We start from the raw sequence: 19462 nt of genomic DNA on the forward strand, positions 1-19462 counted from the left end.
CACCAGAAGGTGGCAGCATGAGTCTAGTTGCTCACCCAGGAACTGAACGTTTCAGTTCATTTAGAAGGTTTCAAACTCTTTAGGCGTAGGTTTTTACAAAGAAGATCTTTAACTAAACACAGGAATTTAGAACAAGTAGCAAGAGGCATGAAGAATACTGAGTCACGATATAAACCGAACATGCACGCTGCACAATATTTGCCCTGTGTCAGAGTGATTTTGATGAATGACTTCCTCCTGCAGGGAGCGTGTTAGAGCTGTGTAACACTAATCTGAGCTCACAGGCCCGACTGACTAAGGCCTTTGTTGCAGGAGAAAGAAATCTGTTCACCCTCGCTCTCACTCTCTTTTCTCTGGCAGCCTGATGATTTTTTTTAACATTTCTGATGAACTGAAAAGCACGTGTGTTCCTTCAGCGGTCAGCGGGGGTGAAAATGATCCCGATCATCTTGCGCCATTCTGCCATAAAGCACAGCTGTCCACCCAACATTAGCACATCTGTGAAAAGCTGAGCCGGCTGAAAATCGGAAGAAAAACTCTAGGTCGGATGTGCTATCGGAGATTTTGCCCCTTACAAATGCTGCAATAATACATCCCATTCACGATACTTTACTGCAGAGATCATAAAGCAGATTTAGAGGATTGGAATAAACATTTTTGTGAACTTTGGAAGAGCGAGCTACAGGCTGCACTGTCACACTTGCTTTTATGAGTAATGTCATGCTTTTTCAGCAAAGTCAGTAATCGCAGATTTTAAAATATGGATAAAGAAGTTTCCCACAGCCCCCTGAGCCACGGTTCTCATCCAGCCTAAAATACACCACCCTGTTGACCTTTCTCCCAGAAGTCCACCACCACCCATCCCAGCCCCCCAACTCTGTCTGCTGCCTTTGAATTATAACCTTTGCTCACTGGAGGCAGCACAATGTGACGATTGTGATTGTATTTTAATTCTGATGGCCAAGTGAAAAAAGATAGCTTCCTCTGAGAATGGGCTAGATTTATGGGCCCTGTCTTGGCCGCTGGCCCCACATCCTCTCTGATCTGCTTTTACTCCAACGACCCCTCGACCCCCGGGGGTCATTAGAGAGCCCCCGAATGGTGCGGCTGGCCACCAGCCCATCTCATACTGCTTGTTTTCCAATCAAATCACTATATTTAACGGGGACACGAGCCCAGGGCCAAGTCCAAACAGACATCTGTTTGAAATTGTTCCTCGCAATTATTTCACACAGAAGTTCTCCCTTTGCAACCCCCCCGCTGCACTCCTCGCCCCACTTTGGTCTTTTGTTTGTTGTTGTTTGTTTTCAGCTAAACCTCCCCCTCTGGACTGCTAATGGACAGAAATGAGCAGGGGGAAGTGAGAGGGAGGGTTTCAGGGTTGGTGGTGAGGGTCTGGCTCCTGGAACCGCTGTCACTGAGATATGCAGCCAGAGGAGAAAAGCAGAACCAGCCAGGGGTTTTTGATTCAGTACAAAGCAGGTTTTTCACTCTGAACAGGGAGCAGCTTTTACACTCAGGGGCCCTGAACCGCTGCCAGCTCACAATGACGTCTGCATCAGGACCATCACTCTGTGGCTTTTATACCTTAGTGACAGCATGTTGTGTAAACATGGCTAATCTGATCGAAGAAAGTGCACTTGCTATGATGGTTATGAACATTTGCTTTACTTTCTTGTTAAGACAAAAAATATATAAATTTTTTTAGCCACTGTAGGCATCTCATTCATCTGGCCTACGATGCAGAATAATTCTATTTGATCCTGAAATTACACTTCCCAAATGACAATGTGTGCTGTGGGTGCATCACTGTCTTATTCTTGTACCCTTTAGGGACTAAGAACATCAATCAATGCTGTTCATATGTGGCTAGAACCAAAAGTTCTTCCCTCCTTTGACACTTTGTTGAAACATTCGTCACATGTTGGTTTTGGACTCTCGATATTGTTTTGACTTCTGCCATGTTGGGCTTTTAGCACTAAAAATAACATCCAACCTAATCATCTAAATATGATTATCAACTAAGGCTAGCTAGCTTGACTTCATCAATAGACTGTATGGGAGCATCAGATAACAACCATAAAAAAATCCTAGAATTTCACTCACCAATACTGAAACTCAGACTTCTTGGATTGGCCTGTTTGTACAATTAAGTGCAAAAGAAGTCACGTTACTGGTCAGTTAATTGAATTAAAAATGCTCCAAAAGGCTCCAACAGTACAGACACAGTCCAACGGTCCAGTTCATGAACTCTATTTAGCTAAGGTGAAACTTAGCAGATACCTACCACATACAGCCAACTGTGTCACCATCCATCTGTCATTCAACAAGACCATGATAACCTGATAATGCAACCTTTAAACAGGTGAGTCATAAACATTTTCACCACTGTAAAGTTGTTATGAAAGGTAAAATTCGCTAAAGTTTAAAACTAAAATTTATAGAAGTCCGTTAATATGTTTACTTCTCCTGTAAAGTTTTTGTAGAAACAGAAAAATAGAAATATTTTTAGGAACTGAAGTTTTTTGTCAGGAAAATTAAAAAAAAATCTTTCTGGCTGGCAAAAATATGGGAATAAATCTTTTACTTGTGATTTTCCTGCAGCTAAACACACCATTGAAGCTATATACAATTTACGCTCAGTAATATTCACTGGATATGTAGATATTATGCATTATTGAAGGAATAATAATTAAACGCGTGACATTGCTGAGAATTGTTCTCAGGTTTAGCTCAGAATAGCTGTGCAGCTGTAGAGGCTGTGCTGGATATTTAAGTGTGTAGCAGGGGTGTCCCGTTGCGAGTCAAAAAGATGCTCTTAGTCACCCCCACCCATGTAGCTGGATATTAGATGTGTGATAATGCTTTGTCACCTAAAATGGGACATTTTGACACTTTGGAGTGCTAAAAGCCGACATATCAGTGAGGCCTTCTGTGCAGTACCTGAGTTACACTAAAAGCCCGTCCTGGATTTTTCTTCAGGATTTTTTGACAAGACTAAGAGAAAATATTTTTTTCTATACATATTTTTGGAGGATTCAACCCCATGCTGATTTGTTTATGATTTATTAGATGACTATTTTTTCAGTTAAAGATACCACAGGTTGCTACTATTAACTGTGCACACATACATGTAATAAGTACCTGTAGAAAATGTGTATAAACCTTGTTACAACACCACAGAAAATATTCTTAGTCAGCCCTGAACTATAAAAAAGAACATATGTGACAAATTTATGGCTGCATACTTATGGAAACAATTTTATTTACTTAAGATTGTTTAAAACAAGTATTAAATAGTTTACTTGCTTATGTCACTTTTACATGAACTCTGCTGACCTTCAAAGGGTTCAGTTTCAGTGACAGACACACTGGGAATTATCACTCAACTGCATGCTTTTCTTTTGCTCTCAGTACTTTCAGAGATGTTCATCTTCATTTGCTTGTATTTGAATAGAAATGGGCAACCTCCAGGCTAAAAAATAAACCAGAAACCTGCAGCACTTCTGATGTTTGCTTGAAGCTGGCTTCTAAAGTTTAAAAAAAAGGGTAAAAGACTTCATGCAGTACTTGTTTTATAGTCCTGTGGTTGTTACAACAGAAATGTTCACAAAACCTTTCACGGGATGTGTTTTTTAGAACCCCAAACTCCATTTGGATACAGGAAGGACTTGGGAATGTGCTGCTTTGGATAACAGGTTTAGAACTACTAGCTGTCTCGGGGATCAACTGTTACTGATTTAAGTCACTGAAGTGCCGCTGGTTACTTTTAGATCATTAATGATGGATTTGCCTGAAAAATAAAGTGTGTTGTTACAAGGTTATTTAACACTAATTAGTAGGGATTTGCATTTGTGAAACTTTGATGGAACTTGCTAACAATGTAGCTAGAATTAGCTTAGCAAGTCTGTTTCTAGTCTTTTTGTTTCTTTTTTGGTGTTTTCAGTTTGGTTTATTCATAGTTTCTGATTAATGTTAGGTTAAAGTTTTGATTTCCTGTTGTTTACCTGATATTGTTTCAGTATTTTAGGTGTTGTTCTTGTAACTTTAGAAATCAGCTCACTGTTGTGTTATTTAAATGTGGTTCCTTGTGTTTGTTACTCTAACCTCTCTGCGCCCTTTGATATCATGTTTAGTGTGTGTTCTCTGGGTTTTGTATTTTGGTGAACTTTAGATATTTTGTTTGGTTTCATTGTTCTTGTTCATAACTTGAGATTTTGATTTATACACTAGAATTCTGATCCCTTAGTTCATGTATTTGACTCCTAGTCACTGTTTATAGAGCCTGAGTTTCCTCAGTGGCCCTTTTGTACAGTGTAGTTTGTTTCTGTGTAGTAGTTAACCTTTGAGTTACTTCCTATTATATTTTGGTAGTTTGTTACCTCCTGTTTAGGTTCAGTTTTCATCCTTCCCTGTCTTGTTGTCTTGATTGTCCTACCTGTGTCCAGTTTGACCCAGCTGTCTCCACTTCCTTGATTACCCCATATGGCTAAAAGTACTGTCTTCCTTCTGTCTTTATCACAGTGTCATCAACCACCCTGACATGAAGATGATATTTTAAATATATTTTCACACAGAATTCATTTTCCTTCATTACCAAGTGATCAGCTACATGGCCCAGTGACAGTGTTAGGAATAATATACTGGGTTTTTATCATTTATCATTATCTTTGATCTATTTCTGTATTTAAATTAATATAAAGACTTTACATAAACATAACTCACTTTTCATTCACTACTTGATGGCCATACTGGCTGTGTGGGATATTTAGGGAATTTGCATCAGCACAGTGATAATGACTCAATGTCTGAATTCCTTTTGTAAATCGGCTTAATTAAAATTTGCAGTTGAAGAGGCATTTGACACTTGTCCATTTTTAATAAGCGGGAACCTTTGATGGTTACCTAGTAAACCAAAATTCACTCGACGTGGACAGTGATGAGCAGCTTTCAGTGTATTTTTGGATGACGCGCAGTCAAATTCAAGTGGTTTAAACTGATGCAAGAAGCTGATGGTGAATGAAAGAATTAGATCCCAAAACATCACAACACTTTTTCCTTCCTTCTAACAGCACTGCTTGGTTTTATTGTCCTACACAAACCTGCAGTGTGAGCAAACTTTATGTGGCATTGTGCATTGAATGGAAGGAAACAATTTGTGTTTTGTCTAAGCAGGTTTATGTTCGCAGACCTCCTTCCTTGCCTGAAGGGACAGAATAACGAATATATGATATCTGTGAGATGCTCAGGCCTTGTTCTTATGTCACTAGGTGAAACTCAAAGAAACCTGACCCCACAGCTTTGCGTGGCTGGCTGGTTTCTCTAAAATAACGTATGGCACCAGTCTCCTCCTTGCTCCACTGATTTATGATGGGATGAAGATTATCTCGGTGCTCGGCTCTTTTAAGTGCTTCCAGGACTGTATGATTAAGGAAAAACAAACATGTTGAAATATCTATTTGCAAGGTTTTAAGGGCAAGTTCTACTGCAGAGAACTCATTTTGAAGGCCAATCATTCCACTGTAGCTGTGCTCAGACTTTCAGACTGTATTTGTAGATGGCATTTCCACTACATAATTACAGTGTTGTGGGATCTGAAAATACTAACTCATCAACTACAACTCCAAAGGGTTAAGAGTTCAGTTTCAGGGTGGAGAAACAGCCTTTGGAATATTTTGTGTAAACTTTATTTTTGTAGATCTTTTAATTCACAATTTACAAAGTCAAGTCAGCCTCTCTCTCTGAAGACTCTCTGAGCCTCTGTGCTGACCAATGACTGAAAGGCCAACATAATAACACATGTAACACCCAGCCAGGTTACAAAATTGGTACACAAGAAGTGGAGTGCACCATCAGTTGTGATGTCACTTTGTGCACATGTTGCATCATGAGGGTGAAAATGGCAAGCAAAAACTAGGTGTCAGACTTAAAGGAGATCTGTGGAACATCTACCATGAATAAACCATCCTACTGGACTGGCGCTGACTGTAGTTTTCACCAGTGTTGGTCAAGTTACTTGAAAAAAGTAATCAGTAACTAATTACTGATTATTTGCCCAAAAGAGTAATCCCGTTACTTTACTGATTACTTATTTTCAAAAGTAATTAATTACTTAGTTACTTTTTAAAAACACGATTTATAACCTGAATAGGTAATAAAGCGATAGATCTTTCAGCCCAATTCTACTTTTTCTGCATAATCCATCATACAAAATGTAATCAAATGGAAAAGTCTCTTTTTAAAACTTGTTTTATTAGTTTTGATCTTTTAGCTTTATGCATCAAGCAAAAATTTAATTATATGCAACATTCACTGACTGGAAGAAATTTGTTTAACATTTAAACCTATCTTCTGCACATTCCAGCACATAAAATAAAATATTTTTTTGTGTTTACATTCAGTCTTTCAAATAAATGCAAGTAAAACACAGCATAAAATAAATAAAATCAAAGACTAGCGGTCCTTTGGCTCTATTTTCACCTGTAAAGCAGGAGTGGCGTAGGCGTAGGTTTACCCTGGTGCAGGTGTGCCGCAGCGGTCAGTTGAAGAATCATTACCTTGTTGCGCACTCGGTGCTTGCTCAGAAGTTAAGGAGTTTTTTTCGCTGTAAAAAGAAGTTTTCTTCCCATGCAGCGATCAGCAGACGCAAATGTTTTTGTCACTTTTTATGGAATCAAACTCAAAGCAAGGTCAGTACTTCCACGCTTTAAACGCTGCACGCTCATACTCGCTCCTGCACTCGATATATTATCCATTGTTGATCTGCACACAGCTGTTGCCACCAACGTTGCACTCGTTTACGTCATTGTCATGAGACACTCTCGCAAGAAAATCACGGTTTTAGTAACGCAGTAACGCAGCGTTCCTACGGGAAAGTAACAGTAATCTAATTACCGTTTTTGCAATAGTAATCCCTTACTTTACTCGAAAAAGTAATCGGATTACAGTAACGCATTACAAGTAACGTGTTACTGCCCATCTCTGGTTTTCACTGATAGTCGAATGCTGTTTGGTTAGACAGGCTTGGGTAGATGAAATCCTCATGTGGAACTCATGTCATGTCTGTACTGTTATTCAACAGTTAGCTTAAGTGTCCTTTGAAAGCCAAGGTCTTCAAATATAAATCCTCCACTGGCTGCTTGAGGAAACCAAGACAATCAGATAAGTCCTTAAAAGATTAGAGAAGAAGTTGCATAAAGCCCCGACTTTGAACCATCATTAAGAGCCCCAAAAAGGATTTAAAGTGAACTGACTCATGGGGTCAAAATTTCTCACACAGAGTCGAAATGAACCTTGGAAGCCAGACGCAGGCATACTTTAAATCTTAAAGTTAGTTCTATTATGTACAGGAAGTCAGTGGAGAGGAGCCAGGGCTGAAGTGATGTGATGCCATCTGCTGAAACCAGTTAAAATCATGCTTATTTCTCTGAAAAAAGAAAGGAAAGATGCTTAGGTCAGTGTGGCCTACACAAAAATGCAAGTTAGCCTAACCAAAGGAACGTTGGTAGGAACTGACTTGCCCATTCTCCCTGTGGTGTTTACCCAGTACATTTCTCTTTGCCAGAATAACAGATCTATCATTTCAATGTACACAAGAATATTAGGAAAGGCTTCATTTCAACTTAGCAGACAAGTGTACAATCATGCCCCTGTAATCCGAATGACACAGCATTCATTTTAAAGGATGCAGTGAGTGAGGGAGATGAGTGGGCGCATTCTTTGTGCTGGTTATGACAGGAAGAGGAAAAGTATAGAAAACATAAAAGAGAAGCAATCAAAATGCTTCTGAGCAATAACTAACACAAGGTCATACACATGCCTGCTCTCTCATTCACGTAAGCCTTTAATCAGACGAATCCTCCTAACTTCAATCAAACTATGGCATTCCTCAACGGCCTACTCATGACGAGGTTCTCAGACCATCTGACCTCCAGTTTGGCTGCTAATAGAGAATAACTAAGGAGAGGTCATGATCTGGGTTAAAGACTGACTCTGGGCTCTCAAACCCCGGAGGAAGGTCCACAATGCTGCCCTTCTTCACAGACATTCTCTGGGCTCTCTGCCAGTTGATCATAATTCTTGTACTTCCAGAGTTTAGCAGGGCACGCCTGCCCTTGGGCCAGCAGCGGCGGGATGGGCCAAAGCTCTGTCGGAGCAGTAGGTAACCCTGACTCGGGTCATTTCCCTCTGATCTCAGTAGGCATAGAGCTCAGAGCAGGAAACCTTTGATGAGAAACTGAGCAAAGCCCCCAGAGAAAGGCACAGCAGCTCAAGCCAATGAATCGCTTTATTATGATGACCTGGCCTCAGAGGTCAAAGAGCAAAATGTGACACACTCCGATACAGCTTCAGAAGGGCTCAGATGTGTTTGGAATATATTGTGGATTCATTGTGGACACATGTTACGACAGTTTTGGGCTTAGATTTATTTACAGGAGCGCCATCGTAGTATAAAGAGTTTGAAATGATGGATATATTATTTTGCAGTTTGTTTAGTGACCTTAGTAACACTTGGTGACATGTCTGTTATTTTTATTGTATTTTATTAAATTATTTTTTATAAACATTACATATGTTCATCTCACTGCCCTGATAATTAAATTAACCAGATGGAGAAACACATTTATAAGCCAGAAACACACTATATACACTGATCCGCTACAAAATCAAATCAAATCAAATCACTTTTATTGTCACATCACATGTGCAGGCACACTGGCACAGCACATGCGAGTGAAATTCTTGTGTGCGAGCCCCACAAGCAACAGAGATGTGCAAACACAACAACACAAACGAGCAAAATACAAGAATGGCCAACCTGAAACTAATAAATATATGTACAATATATAATAGTGTATGCATTTCTGGATGTGTATACTAAATATTTTCCTACGTGTGTGTGTGTGTGTGTGTGTGTGTGTGTGTGTGTGTGTGTGTGTATACACATTTTTACAAATTAAATAGTAAAAAAATAAAATAAAATAATAATAATAAAATATATAAAATATACAGAGTTGAATATGTGCAAAACAGTGGCATTTATATACAGTATGGAGTGCATAATGTTGAAGTTCCAGTAGTGAAGCTGAGGTGTCTATGACGTGTTCAGCAGTCTGATGGCCTGGTGGAAGAAGCTGTCTCTCAGTCTGCTGGTACGGGACCGGATGCTGCAGAACCTCCTTCCTGATGGAAGCAGTCTGAACAGTTTATGGCTGGGGTGACTGGAGTCCTTGATGATCCTCCCCGCTTTCCTCAGGCAGCGCTTCCTGTAGATGTCTTGGAGGGAGGGAAGCTCACCTCCAATTATCCGTTCAGAGCACCGCACTACTCGCTGGAGAGCTTTGCAGTTGTAGGCGGTGCTGTTGCCATACCAGGTGGTGATGCATCCAGTGAGGATGCTCTCAATGGCACAGTGATAGAAGGTCCTGAGGATGCGGGGGCTCATGCCGAATCTTTTCAGTCTCCTGAGAAAGAAGAGGCGCTGCTGCGCCTTCTTCACTGTTTTGTTTGTGTGTACTGACCACGTAAGATCCTCAGCCAGATGTACTCCAAGGAACCGGAAGCTGCTCACTCTCTCCACAGCAGCGCCGTTGATGGTGATGGGGGTGTGTACTTCTCTGCACCTCCGGAAGTCCACTATCAACTCCTTTGTCTTTGCGACGTTGAGGGTGAGATGGTTGTCTTGACACCAGTGGGTCAGGGCGCTGACCTCCTCCCTGTAAGCCGTCTCATCACCGTTGGTGATAAGACATTAAAAACCAACATTAAAACCACTGATGGAAAAATCAGGGGGTCAGCATCCAGGAATATCTGAAGGTTTTCATGTCAGTCCCTAGTTGTTGGGATATTTGGCTCAAAGTTGGGGATGATCCAACATTCCCACATTATTCTGAGTTTGGCCCCATTGTTTTTTTTTACCCCCCAGGGGCAAAAATAGACATTTTATGTCAAATCTCAAATAATAAAAATCATGGCACACTATCTTGATCTTCCTCCATAAATAAAGGGTTTTTTTTCTAGTTCTAAATGGGCATCTACAGGTGATGATGCACTGATGGAGGATTGCGCCACATATAGTTAAAGCAACGAATCTGTTTTACCTAAAGGTAATTTTTTAAAACCAGTTGTATAAATTGTAAAATGATTCATGAATAATAAAATTACCTAAAGAAATGGCATCCACAGTATCTGATGTGTGTGTGTATTACATTGCAGAGTTATTACAGTCCTGGTGATTTTCTTTTGAGTCTAAAACCTTTTTGGGGGTGCCTAATGTGTTGTTTTTTCTGGGGGGTTTTTGAGTGGGAGTTTTTTATGCAGGAAAATCCCTGCAAAGTAATCCTGGTCCAGATATCCTTCTGGATCCATGGACTCAATTCATGCATGGAGTGGAGGGAATTTTCTGCCTTCATGGAGGTATGCAGTCACAGGCTGATCTGGTTCCCTCAAGCCTCAACAGTTGTGTTGCTAAAAGAGAAGGACAAGCTTTTATAAAACTGTCAAGTCCTTTAAAAACAATTCCTCTTCATTTCTTTAAGGATATATTATATTTCACTTATTTGTCATTAACCTTTACAGGGCATTGTTTGGCCCATACAGTCCCTATAATTTACTGCTTTTTATGTTTGCAGCTCTGAGAAGTTATTTTAAGGCTTTATAGTTCCATTTGTTCCATGTGGGTCAACTGAGGGGATCCGTCTTTCATCCACTTGACCCTCTGCCCCTGTGATGGAAGTTGTTTTGTCTGGTAGCGGCCACGGTGCAGGGTGTGAATACTACCGACCAACAGCTGATTCCTAATTGCATTCGACCTCATAAGCAGTTGTATCTTAGAGCAAAGAGATGTTGTCCACCCTCAGAACAGCTGAGCCAAACAAAAATAATGTTTAGCAACTCTTTGCTTTCAGTCCCTCTTTTTCCTCTAAGAACTTGTTGACAAACCTGGCAGCAACAACCAAACCCCCCTCAGTCTTTTCATCAAATTAAATTATTTTTTTTTTATTAAAAATCATTGTGTTTGGGAGTGTAACTTCCCAGAAAGCTACTTATTTCCTCAAAAGAACACTTTCTGCTCATTTATAGAGTCATAAATAATCCTTCTTTCTCTCATTCTGGGTCTTGCTGCAGCCCTTCAGTTCATCAACTGTCTGAAATAAACAGCTTTAGTTTCCCCCTCTTTAAACCAATTTTCTACTGATTAGCTGCCCCTCACAAACAAGAGGTTTGACCAGCAGGTGGATGGGACATATTTGTTTGAGATATTACGTAGAAAAAAACTAAGTATTAAAAAAGATGAGATTTAAGAGCTGAGCTTTTGGCTCACGTGGATTACTGCAGGTTTCATGCGAACATCCTGCAATGGAACAGCAGAAAGCACAACAGGTGCACTTTAAAGCATCACTGGCTAATAATTTTATATGAACAGCTGGTGAAACGATAACGTTGATTGATACTTGATGCTACGCTCGCTGCCTTTTGGAGCATTATTATTTACAGCCCGTCCAACAAGTTTGTACGAGAGGGAAACTGAGTCTTTACTGTAAAACGCAAATTTTGTGTGAATGAAACAGGCAGTATGTGTGCGTATGTGTGTGTCCTGGAGCCTGTTTATGATGTGAAGTCGTGTGCTTCAGAACACACCATTTCTCCCCAGCTGTGTGCTTTGTCTGATCATCCGTTTCTGCCTCACTAACCTCTTGTTCTCCTCTCTGCTGAGGCTCCTTACCCCGGGGCTATTTTTCTCCCATCCTCTCTCTAAGAGAATAAGGAATTCCAGTGGCAAAAGCAATCAGTGGGCTCCACTTCGAAGCAGTCCCCAGCTGAATTCACTGTCAGATTAAAAGTGATTTCTTCGCTCTCTTTTCTGCATCTTTTCTTCTACCCCCGGCCCCTCATGTGGCATCTCTTTTCTGCTCTACACCTCTCACTGGCTTTGCTTTCTTCTCTGCAAGAGCCCCCTCTTCTTCTCTGATGTTCCTTTTCTTGTGCCACCTTTTCTCCCGCCTCCTCTTTCCTGCTTTATGTTGCCCCTCAGACCTGTTTCTTCAGGGCCGGCCTGCCACTGTTAATTTTGGCCAGTGTACCATCTAACTTTAGAAACTGCGCTGTATGCATTTTGCTGTATGGAGTATCCTTTTTCACCTGACTTTTCAGATGGGATTTTCCCCCCCTCTTTCTTTTGTTCTAAGGAAGGCTGGAGGATTGTGTATAAAAGTGCAACTACTAAAATAATCCATTATCTTTTCATTAGCAGAGGGGCACACAGACAGTGATGTATGCAGAGGAAAGACAGGGCTTCAAAGCAAAACAAATGCTGCTCCTTTATTATTGAAGCATATGCACTGAAGCTATCACACAGCAGTCTAAAGACACCTTACTTAAAGGCAAAGGAAACAAGTGTGAAGGAAAATTGGTTTAATTTGACACCACATTAACTGTGATGTTATATTTATGCTGTAGAACCTCAGGAGTTTTTTTAACCTGACACAGAGTGTGAAATCTAAACTGAAACATAAGAAGAATAATTTCGAAGACTGAAAGCAGGAACATTTGCACAAGCATTTTCTTTACTTGGTGAAAGTTCTTAACAAAGCCCAGAGAAAATTTATGGATGGAGTACGCAGAAACCTTGAGTTTAATACAACTGTAGATGTAGACTGTCCTTGGGCTGCTTCATTCTCATGTTCTTAGTGTTTTCCCCTTTATGCTGCATCTGTATCTCCTGTTTGTCTGTGTCGTTGTGCATTTGTGTGATGTTGAATAATTGGAAAACTGAGTTGCAAGCATAAACTATGTAAAATATATACCTTTAAGTACATATAGCCACTGTGATGTTACCCATCGATCTTGGACTCCACATTCACAAAGTTTTGGCTCGACCAAGTTGTTTCTTTATTTCTAAAAGTGACCATTTTGGATGAGAGAATGGAGTGCTAACTTACCAGCTGGCTTTATTAGACAGAGATACCTGCTGATTACTGCTCAGTCGATTCAAATCAGTTTATTTATATAGCATTTAAACATATAAGACATAAAAACACTGCACAGTAAGTAAAACAAACACAGGATGACAAATTGATGAAAAATTAATACAATTACAGGCTGAAAATAATACTACAAAATAAAATAAATAAAAAGGATTAATAAAAAAACAGTCAAAGTGGCCGTGCCCCTAATTAACAAACTTTAAACAGGTGAATTAAAGAATATTCTCCTCCATTCTTTGGTTTCTCATATAAACATGTTTAGTTTTGCTGTAAAGTTGGACTCTATGGGTTGTGGGTTTGGTGCATTTAACCGATGAAGATTTCTGAAAGCAAAGAAACTGAATGAAAACCTAGTTGCTGGTTTGCAACTGAGAAAATAGTTGACGTGTGCAAATAGTGAAGTAGACTGTAAGTAACCCTGAAAACCAGTCAGGTTAAAGGAATTACATGATGGAGATAGTTATCAACATGGTTTAAATGCTGTTTTGTTTCCAGTAAGAATTAAAAGCAACTACGTCCCAGGTCCTGGATTGTGACCATCTGAGGAGAAGTTAACTTCAGAGTTAGACTGTTTAAATTTGCTTCCTGTTTTTTGGTAGTGACTTTCTTTGGGCATTTTTTCCTCTTTTCTTTGCCTGTGTTTTTTTTTCTTTGTGATTGTGTGCCCCGTCTTCATTAGTTTTACCTGCGCCCAATCAGTTCTCTGATTGTTTCTCGGTCACTCTGTATTCTTAATTCTTCAACCTCCTTGTGGTTGTTCAACTGCTTCCGTTTTGTATCATGAAGTAAGTTTTGGGTTAAAGTCACTGATTGTTCCTGTTGCTCGCTTGATCCCGTGTCTTGATTTGGGCCCTTTAGTGAAAAACCATCATGACTGCTTAAAAAAAAAAAATCAATCTGGTCTGTTTGGCATTTTGCGTAACATCATGGACAATAATTTAACATTGTATTTAGTAAAATTTATTGAATTTGTTTATTTTACTGAAGGTAGAATAAAAAAGAGAGCACACCAAATTTGATCCTGCCCGTTAAAATCCTTGCTGGATTATATGCTGGACTTCCAGGTTGGTGATGAAAACACCACCTGCAAAAAACTGATATCCTTTAAAACCAACAATTAAATCACTGATGATGAATCATTTTTAGCACAAATTCAACAGACTATGTGAAGTGTGTTAAAAAGTAAAGCTACAGGTCCATTTCTCTTCTTAATTAGTATTTACAGATGTCAAACATCAAATGACGTATTTATGAAAATAGCTTAAACCCAATAACCATGTGAGGCATTTATTAAAATGCTCTCATATAGTCTGTATATAAAAGATAGATGCAGCCATGGTGAGGTCACCCATCGGCATGTGTTTGAAGCATCGAATTCATCTTTATAGCTGCCACTTTGGTTTCTAGAGCCAGACGTTGCTGTATTAGACGCAGAAAATAGACACATTAGAGTCTAATGTGTGTTACTTTTTGCACTGAGGGTAAGTATGGCACTGGGGGTGATTTGTAGGCAGATTCAGGTCCAGTACTTATTCATGTTTCAGGAGATGAGTTGAAATTGCTAGCAAGCTTCACTCCTCTTTCCTTTATTAGTGTCTTCCTGTTTTTGAAATAAGCCGCAACCCCTAATAATTCAATCTTGGTATGAGTTATACAGGTGACTTATTTACCCCCCCCAATTTAAGATATATCTGTTTTCAGTAACTTGTATGGATGAATATGTGATAGTGTTTGGTTTCAGTTTTTCTCAAGAACAGTCTGAGAAAATACACATTAAATGAGATTTCGAATGCAGTGTAGCCTCACTTTCATGGTCTGTCTCCAGGGAACACAGATCAAAGAAGACACAGCAAGCAGATTTAGACAGAAAAAGAGGAGATAGTTTATTTGAAATGTACAAAAGCTATATACACATGCACACACACACACACACACACACACACACACACACACACACACACACACACACACACACCAAGCATAGTAAAAGTGGATGGTAGCATACACACAAACATTTAAAAGGCTACTTTCAGCAATTTCAGCAAACATAATAAAACAGAGGAATTTGCAGACCTAGTTTGCCCATCCTGTCCGAAAACAGGATTTCATTATCAAAGTCTGAGTCCTTTCCTGGACTCTGCAGTTCATTGAGAACCCAGGGGAGAGACAGGGTGCACTGACGGGGGTATGAATGTGTTAATTAGAGTTGGAGCTCTACTGAGAACACACAGAGGTACTTGTATATTCTTTCAGAGAGTGCTCCTCATTAGATGCGCAGGGGTTCATGTGCCCTGATGGACTAACACTGATGCATATCCTTGTCCTTTTCAATCATTTACCCTTGTGAGATGGGACCATGGAGAATGAACGTCTCTGATCCAGAGGGCAAAGAAGGAAATCACATTTCACATCCTCACAATCTCAGATTATGACCAGAAAGCACTTCAGTTCTGTGGATCACAATGCCTAACAACCATGTGTTTAAACTAGGGCTGTCAAATATGTTCACTTTGTAAACTGCATTCAGTGAAATTTTATGACACACACACATGTTGGTAACACATTTCAAAACATTTCAGATGGTAAACATTTATTACATAACGACATGCTCCAGCAAACACAGCTTTTATTTCCTCTGCTGCAGGATGGTTAAGTGCATATATGAACTACAACGGCAGTTTATTTTTTTTCCAATACTGGCATTTATTAGGGAGCAGAGATACGCTGATATTTACTGGAACTTATTCGACTCCCAGACTCAAATACTCGAATGAGTGCACGCACATGTAGTAACATGCTAGCTTTACCTGACAACATCTGCACCGAACCTCATTTTTATTTTTTATTTTGTTTAAATTTTGGGATTTCTGTGGTTGTCTTTGGCTTGGCATGTTTCTCCTGTTTGTACAGCAGCGTCTAACCTTGCTGTACTACACATGCTTCTGTTATCCAGTTATTTTTCATAACTTATTTAACCTGTTTCCGTTGTTTAATGGTTGTCAGCAAACAGTTTCTACTGTGGCTACATTACTATGACCTCTGGGAGTATTAGTGTGTTATATATCCACCCAGATTCTGGTAAAGCCAAAGGAAAATATAGTTTAGCATAACCAACTGATTAAAAAAAAGAAAAGAAAATGATAGAAGAAAAAATAATTGAATGACTATTGAAAATCATGACCATCCCTGGTGTATAATTTGGCCTCAGGCTTTTTTAAAAATTTATTTGGTCACTGTGTCAAAGTAGTACTGCAGGCTAGACCCTGCCCCGCCTATTTGGTGCTATGGTAGCTCAACATGCCCTCCCATCTATGCGCATTCATGGATGTCAGCAACAGGAAGAGGCACTGAGCATGACACTGATGAAGTCAGACAAAGTATTAAAAGCAAGGAGCTGGGACTGGGGTGGGTTAAAAGCAACTTGCAGATGTGTTGAAAATGTAGAAGGTAGAGCTACTTAATCAGATCACCCTGTGTGAGGTTTGCCAGTTAGTTGTAGTAAAGAACCATAACATGGGCTGAAGAAACTGCTCCACGCTTCCATAATCAGTTTTTGCAACTGCCTATTATCGTTTAGTTAAGTCAATACAAAATGAATTTATCATTTATAAACTGTTTGACAGCTCTAGCTTAAACAGCAAGTGTGTAACATATCTTAGACCAGGTACCATACAGTATCATCTACAAACATAACAGTCTATCCACATATTGTGTCCATTTCCTGATAATTCGGTTTTTGTGTCATATTCAGATTCTCACACTTGATGACCTCATCAAGGCACTATGTGAACTGCTATCAGTGCACCACTTTTTAAAGGCCTATTACGCTGGCAAATACTGAATGGCAATTGTTCTTGATCTGTTTATATACCCTGGGCTATCATAGACTTGTAGCTAAAAAGTATGGCTTTTTAACAAATGATAGAAAATGGTCCTTAACCGTATCTATATTTACTATTAACCTTTTAATGTAACATATAATCTGAAACAAATATTACAGGATAAGCATATTACTATGAACAGTGTAGAAAAAGTTTATGTAATGAGCAGTTTTGCATTGTACAATCAGTGCTTTCTTGTATAGTCTTTATATTCCTGATATTCATGGTAAGAATGGATGGATGATGAGGTGTTTGATTGCTCTCAGCTAATCATGTTGAGGAACTTGCTTTCCTCAGCCAGGGCTGTGAGCATAGAGTTCATGTCACCGATGGCCATGTTGCCAATCCCTGCCGGTACAGAAGCGAGGGTGACAGAGTTGCGGGGGGTGGTGAGACGTGAGGAACTCTGAGAGAGGCTCTGCAGAAGGCCTGGACTCAGGGTGCCCGACATTAGGCTTGAGTGGTCTCCGTCATCAAGCATGGTATCAAAGTCGATCTGGGCGTGCTCTGTGGCCCCAGATCCACTGGTGGAAGAATCCACTGTGCTGCTGGAGACCTGGTTGACGCCTGGTGAAGCCATGTTGGCTGCAGAAGTGTTGTTGCTGGAAGGAGCCTGACTGGCACATGGGGACATGGGAGCATCAAAGCTGACAGAAGGTGGCTCAAACACGTGAATCTGACCTGTGTAGAACACAGCGGAGTTTGGATTTTCTGAGTTGCTGTCATGGGCTACTGACCCACTGGGCCTCTTTGGGCTTGCCTCAGAGGTATCATTACCTTGACCGGGGCAAACATCCGATGACTTGAGCAATCGGCTCGGTTGTGTCATGCTAGACCCTCCGTGTGGTCTGGCAGTAGACCTGGGCTCTGTGGGAGGCCTGGGTTGTAACATTCCTCTGCCTCCATTTTGGACATTGTGCTGCTGTTGGGAGATAACGTAATTTTGCTGAGGATCCACTTGGCTGACATAAGAATAGACATCAGTCTGTGTCCTTGATCTGTAACTTTGGACCTCTTGATCTGCCATACTGTTGCGCGTAGGTCTCATGCTAGTGCTTCCAGATATAGAACTTGGGATTGCTTCTTGGCCAAACCCTTGCTGAGGACTCATTTGGTTACTAAAGTTCACGCTGTTGCATTGTCTCTGTTGTGGATGCTGCTGTAGAGAGATGTTCATCAGCCTCTGGTTGCTGTGGTTTGCATACCCCTGCATAGATATATTCTGACTCATAGGCACAACTTGCTGGTTGTTGCTCAAGCCCTGACCTTGCGTCTGGAAGGACCCAAAGTTCTGCCTCTGCTGTACAACAGCTAGATTCCCCCTGAGAGGATGCTGCTGCTGTTTGGGAAGCTTGGCTGTGGTGTCCACTGTTCCTGAACTCACCTCATTCCACTGCACTGGCATGTTATTCTTGTTCATGTTTTCTGATGGTGCTGCAAAAGGCTGCTGAGCACCTCCCGGACCCATCTGGCAGGACTGCACATCCTGATTGGACTGAGCCATCATGGTATCCACCATGGCCATCCTCCTCTGCGCAAAAAATGATGCTGGTGGAGCCACGCCTGTCTGGTAGCCCTGAGTCTGACCGTGGGAATTATAGTCGGTTTGTCCCAAGTTGTGAGTAGAGGGGCCAGAATTCTGTGACCTGAGGTACTGTACCACATCGTCTGGAAGCACCATATCATCCTCTCCACCCTGCTCACCCCCAACCATCATTCCATCTACCGCCATGTTCTCCATGGCTACATTCTCAGAAATGCTTGGTGGTCTGGGGGCAAATGGGTAGCGTTGCAGGCTTCCATCAGAGCGAGTATAGCCCTGTGTAGCCAGTGTCTGGTGACGTTCTGCAGCTGGTGGAGCATTCATGGGGTTCATGCTGCTCATGCTGTTGTAGCGCTGGACCCTTGGAAGGGAGAGAGGGTCCAGTGTCGTACGACGCACTGGATCACTTGCACGGCGTGGCAGATTGGTGGGTACTTCGTGGGGCATCATGCTCTGCGTGCCATATCCAATATCACTGCACCGTCTTGGTACAGTTCCAGAGGGTGGCTGATGGAAGGGATGCGATGAGCCTTCTTGGGAGTCGCTGTAGAGTGCCATGCGAGTCCTTAGGCTCATTCGTTCCATGTTGGGAAGAGGAGTAGGTGGTGCTCCACCAATGGCAGCAGCATACTTTGCCTTTAGCCGATAATGTTGTGCTGGTGTAAGACTGAGAAGGCTTGGAAGGCCTGCTCCACCTCCTCCGCTGACACCGCCACCTCCGCAGTGGCTGGCCTCACTGGATCGACGAGACAGGTCAGTAGAGATTGGGTCATAGGAGTCAGCTGAACTGATATTGTTGTGGCGATTAGCGCCAAACTGGGATGTCCCACTGGAGCGACGGCTGGAATAGCACGGGGATATACCAGAGGAGCGCCGGCTTAGGGTGTAAGCAGAGCTGATGGTGCTGGTGGTGCTGTCACGGCGCTCGTTCAGCTGGTTCAATAGCGTCACTTCACATGACAACAGGTCATCCATGCGTTGGCCAGGGTACGAACCACTTAAGTTACTCATGTTGGAGTTCTCCAGCAGGGACCCTGGCAGATAAAAAGATT

At 41.2% G+C, this 19462-nt stretch overlaps 1 protein-coding gene across 1 annotated transcript in view; it reads right to left on the bottom strand.

The window, feature by feature from the left end:
* Positions 1–14844: 14844 nt before the first annotated feature.
* The window catches only part of gli2a (GLI family zinc finger 2a), an 82687-nt gene continuing 78069 nt past the window's right edge, over positions 14845–19462 (bottom strand). The window contains exon 14 of the mRNA XM_004563100.4: positions 14845–19444. Coding sequence (XP_004563157.2) covers positions 17130–19444 — 2315 coding nt within the window. The 3' untranslated portion in view covers positions 14845–17129. The remainder of the gene's footprint in view (positions 19445–19462) is intronic.

This window comes from Maylandia zebra, linkage group LG16, assembly GCF_041146795.1.
Source record: "Maylandia zebra isolate NMK-2024a linkage group LG16, Mzebra_GT3a, whole genome shotgun sequence".
NCBI lineage: Eukaryota > Metazoa > Chordata > Actinopteri > Cichliformes > Cichlidae > Maylandia > Maylandia zebra.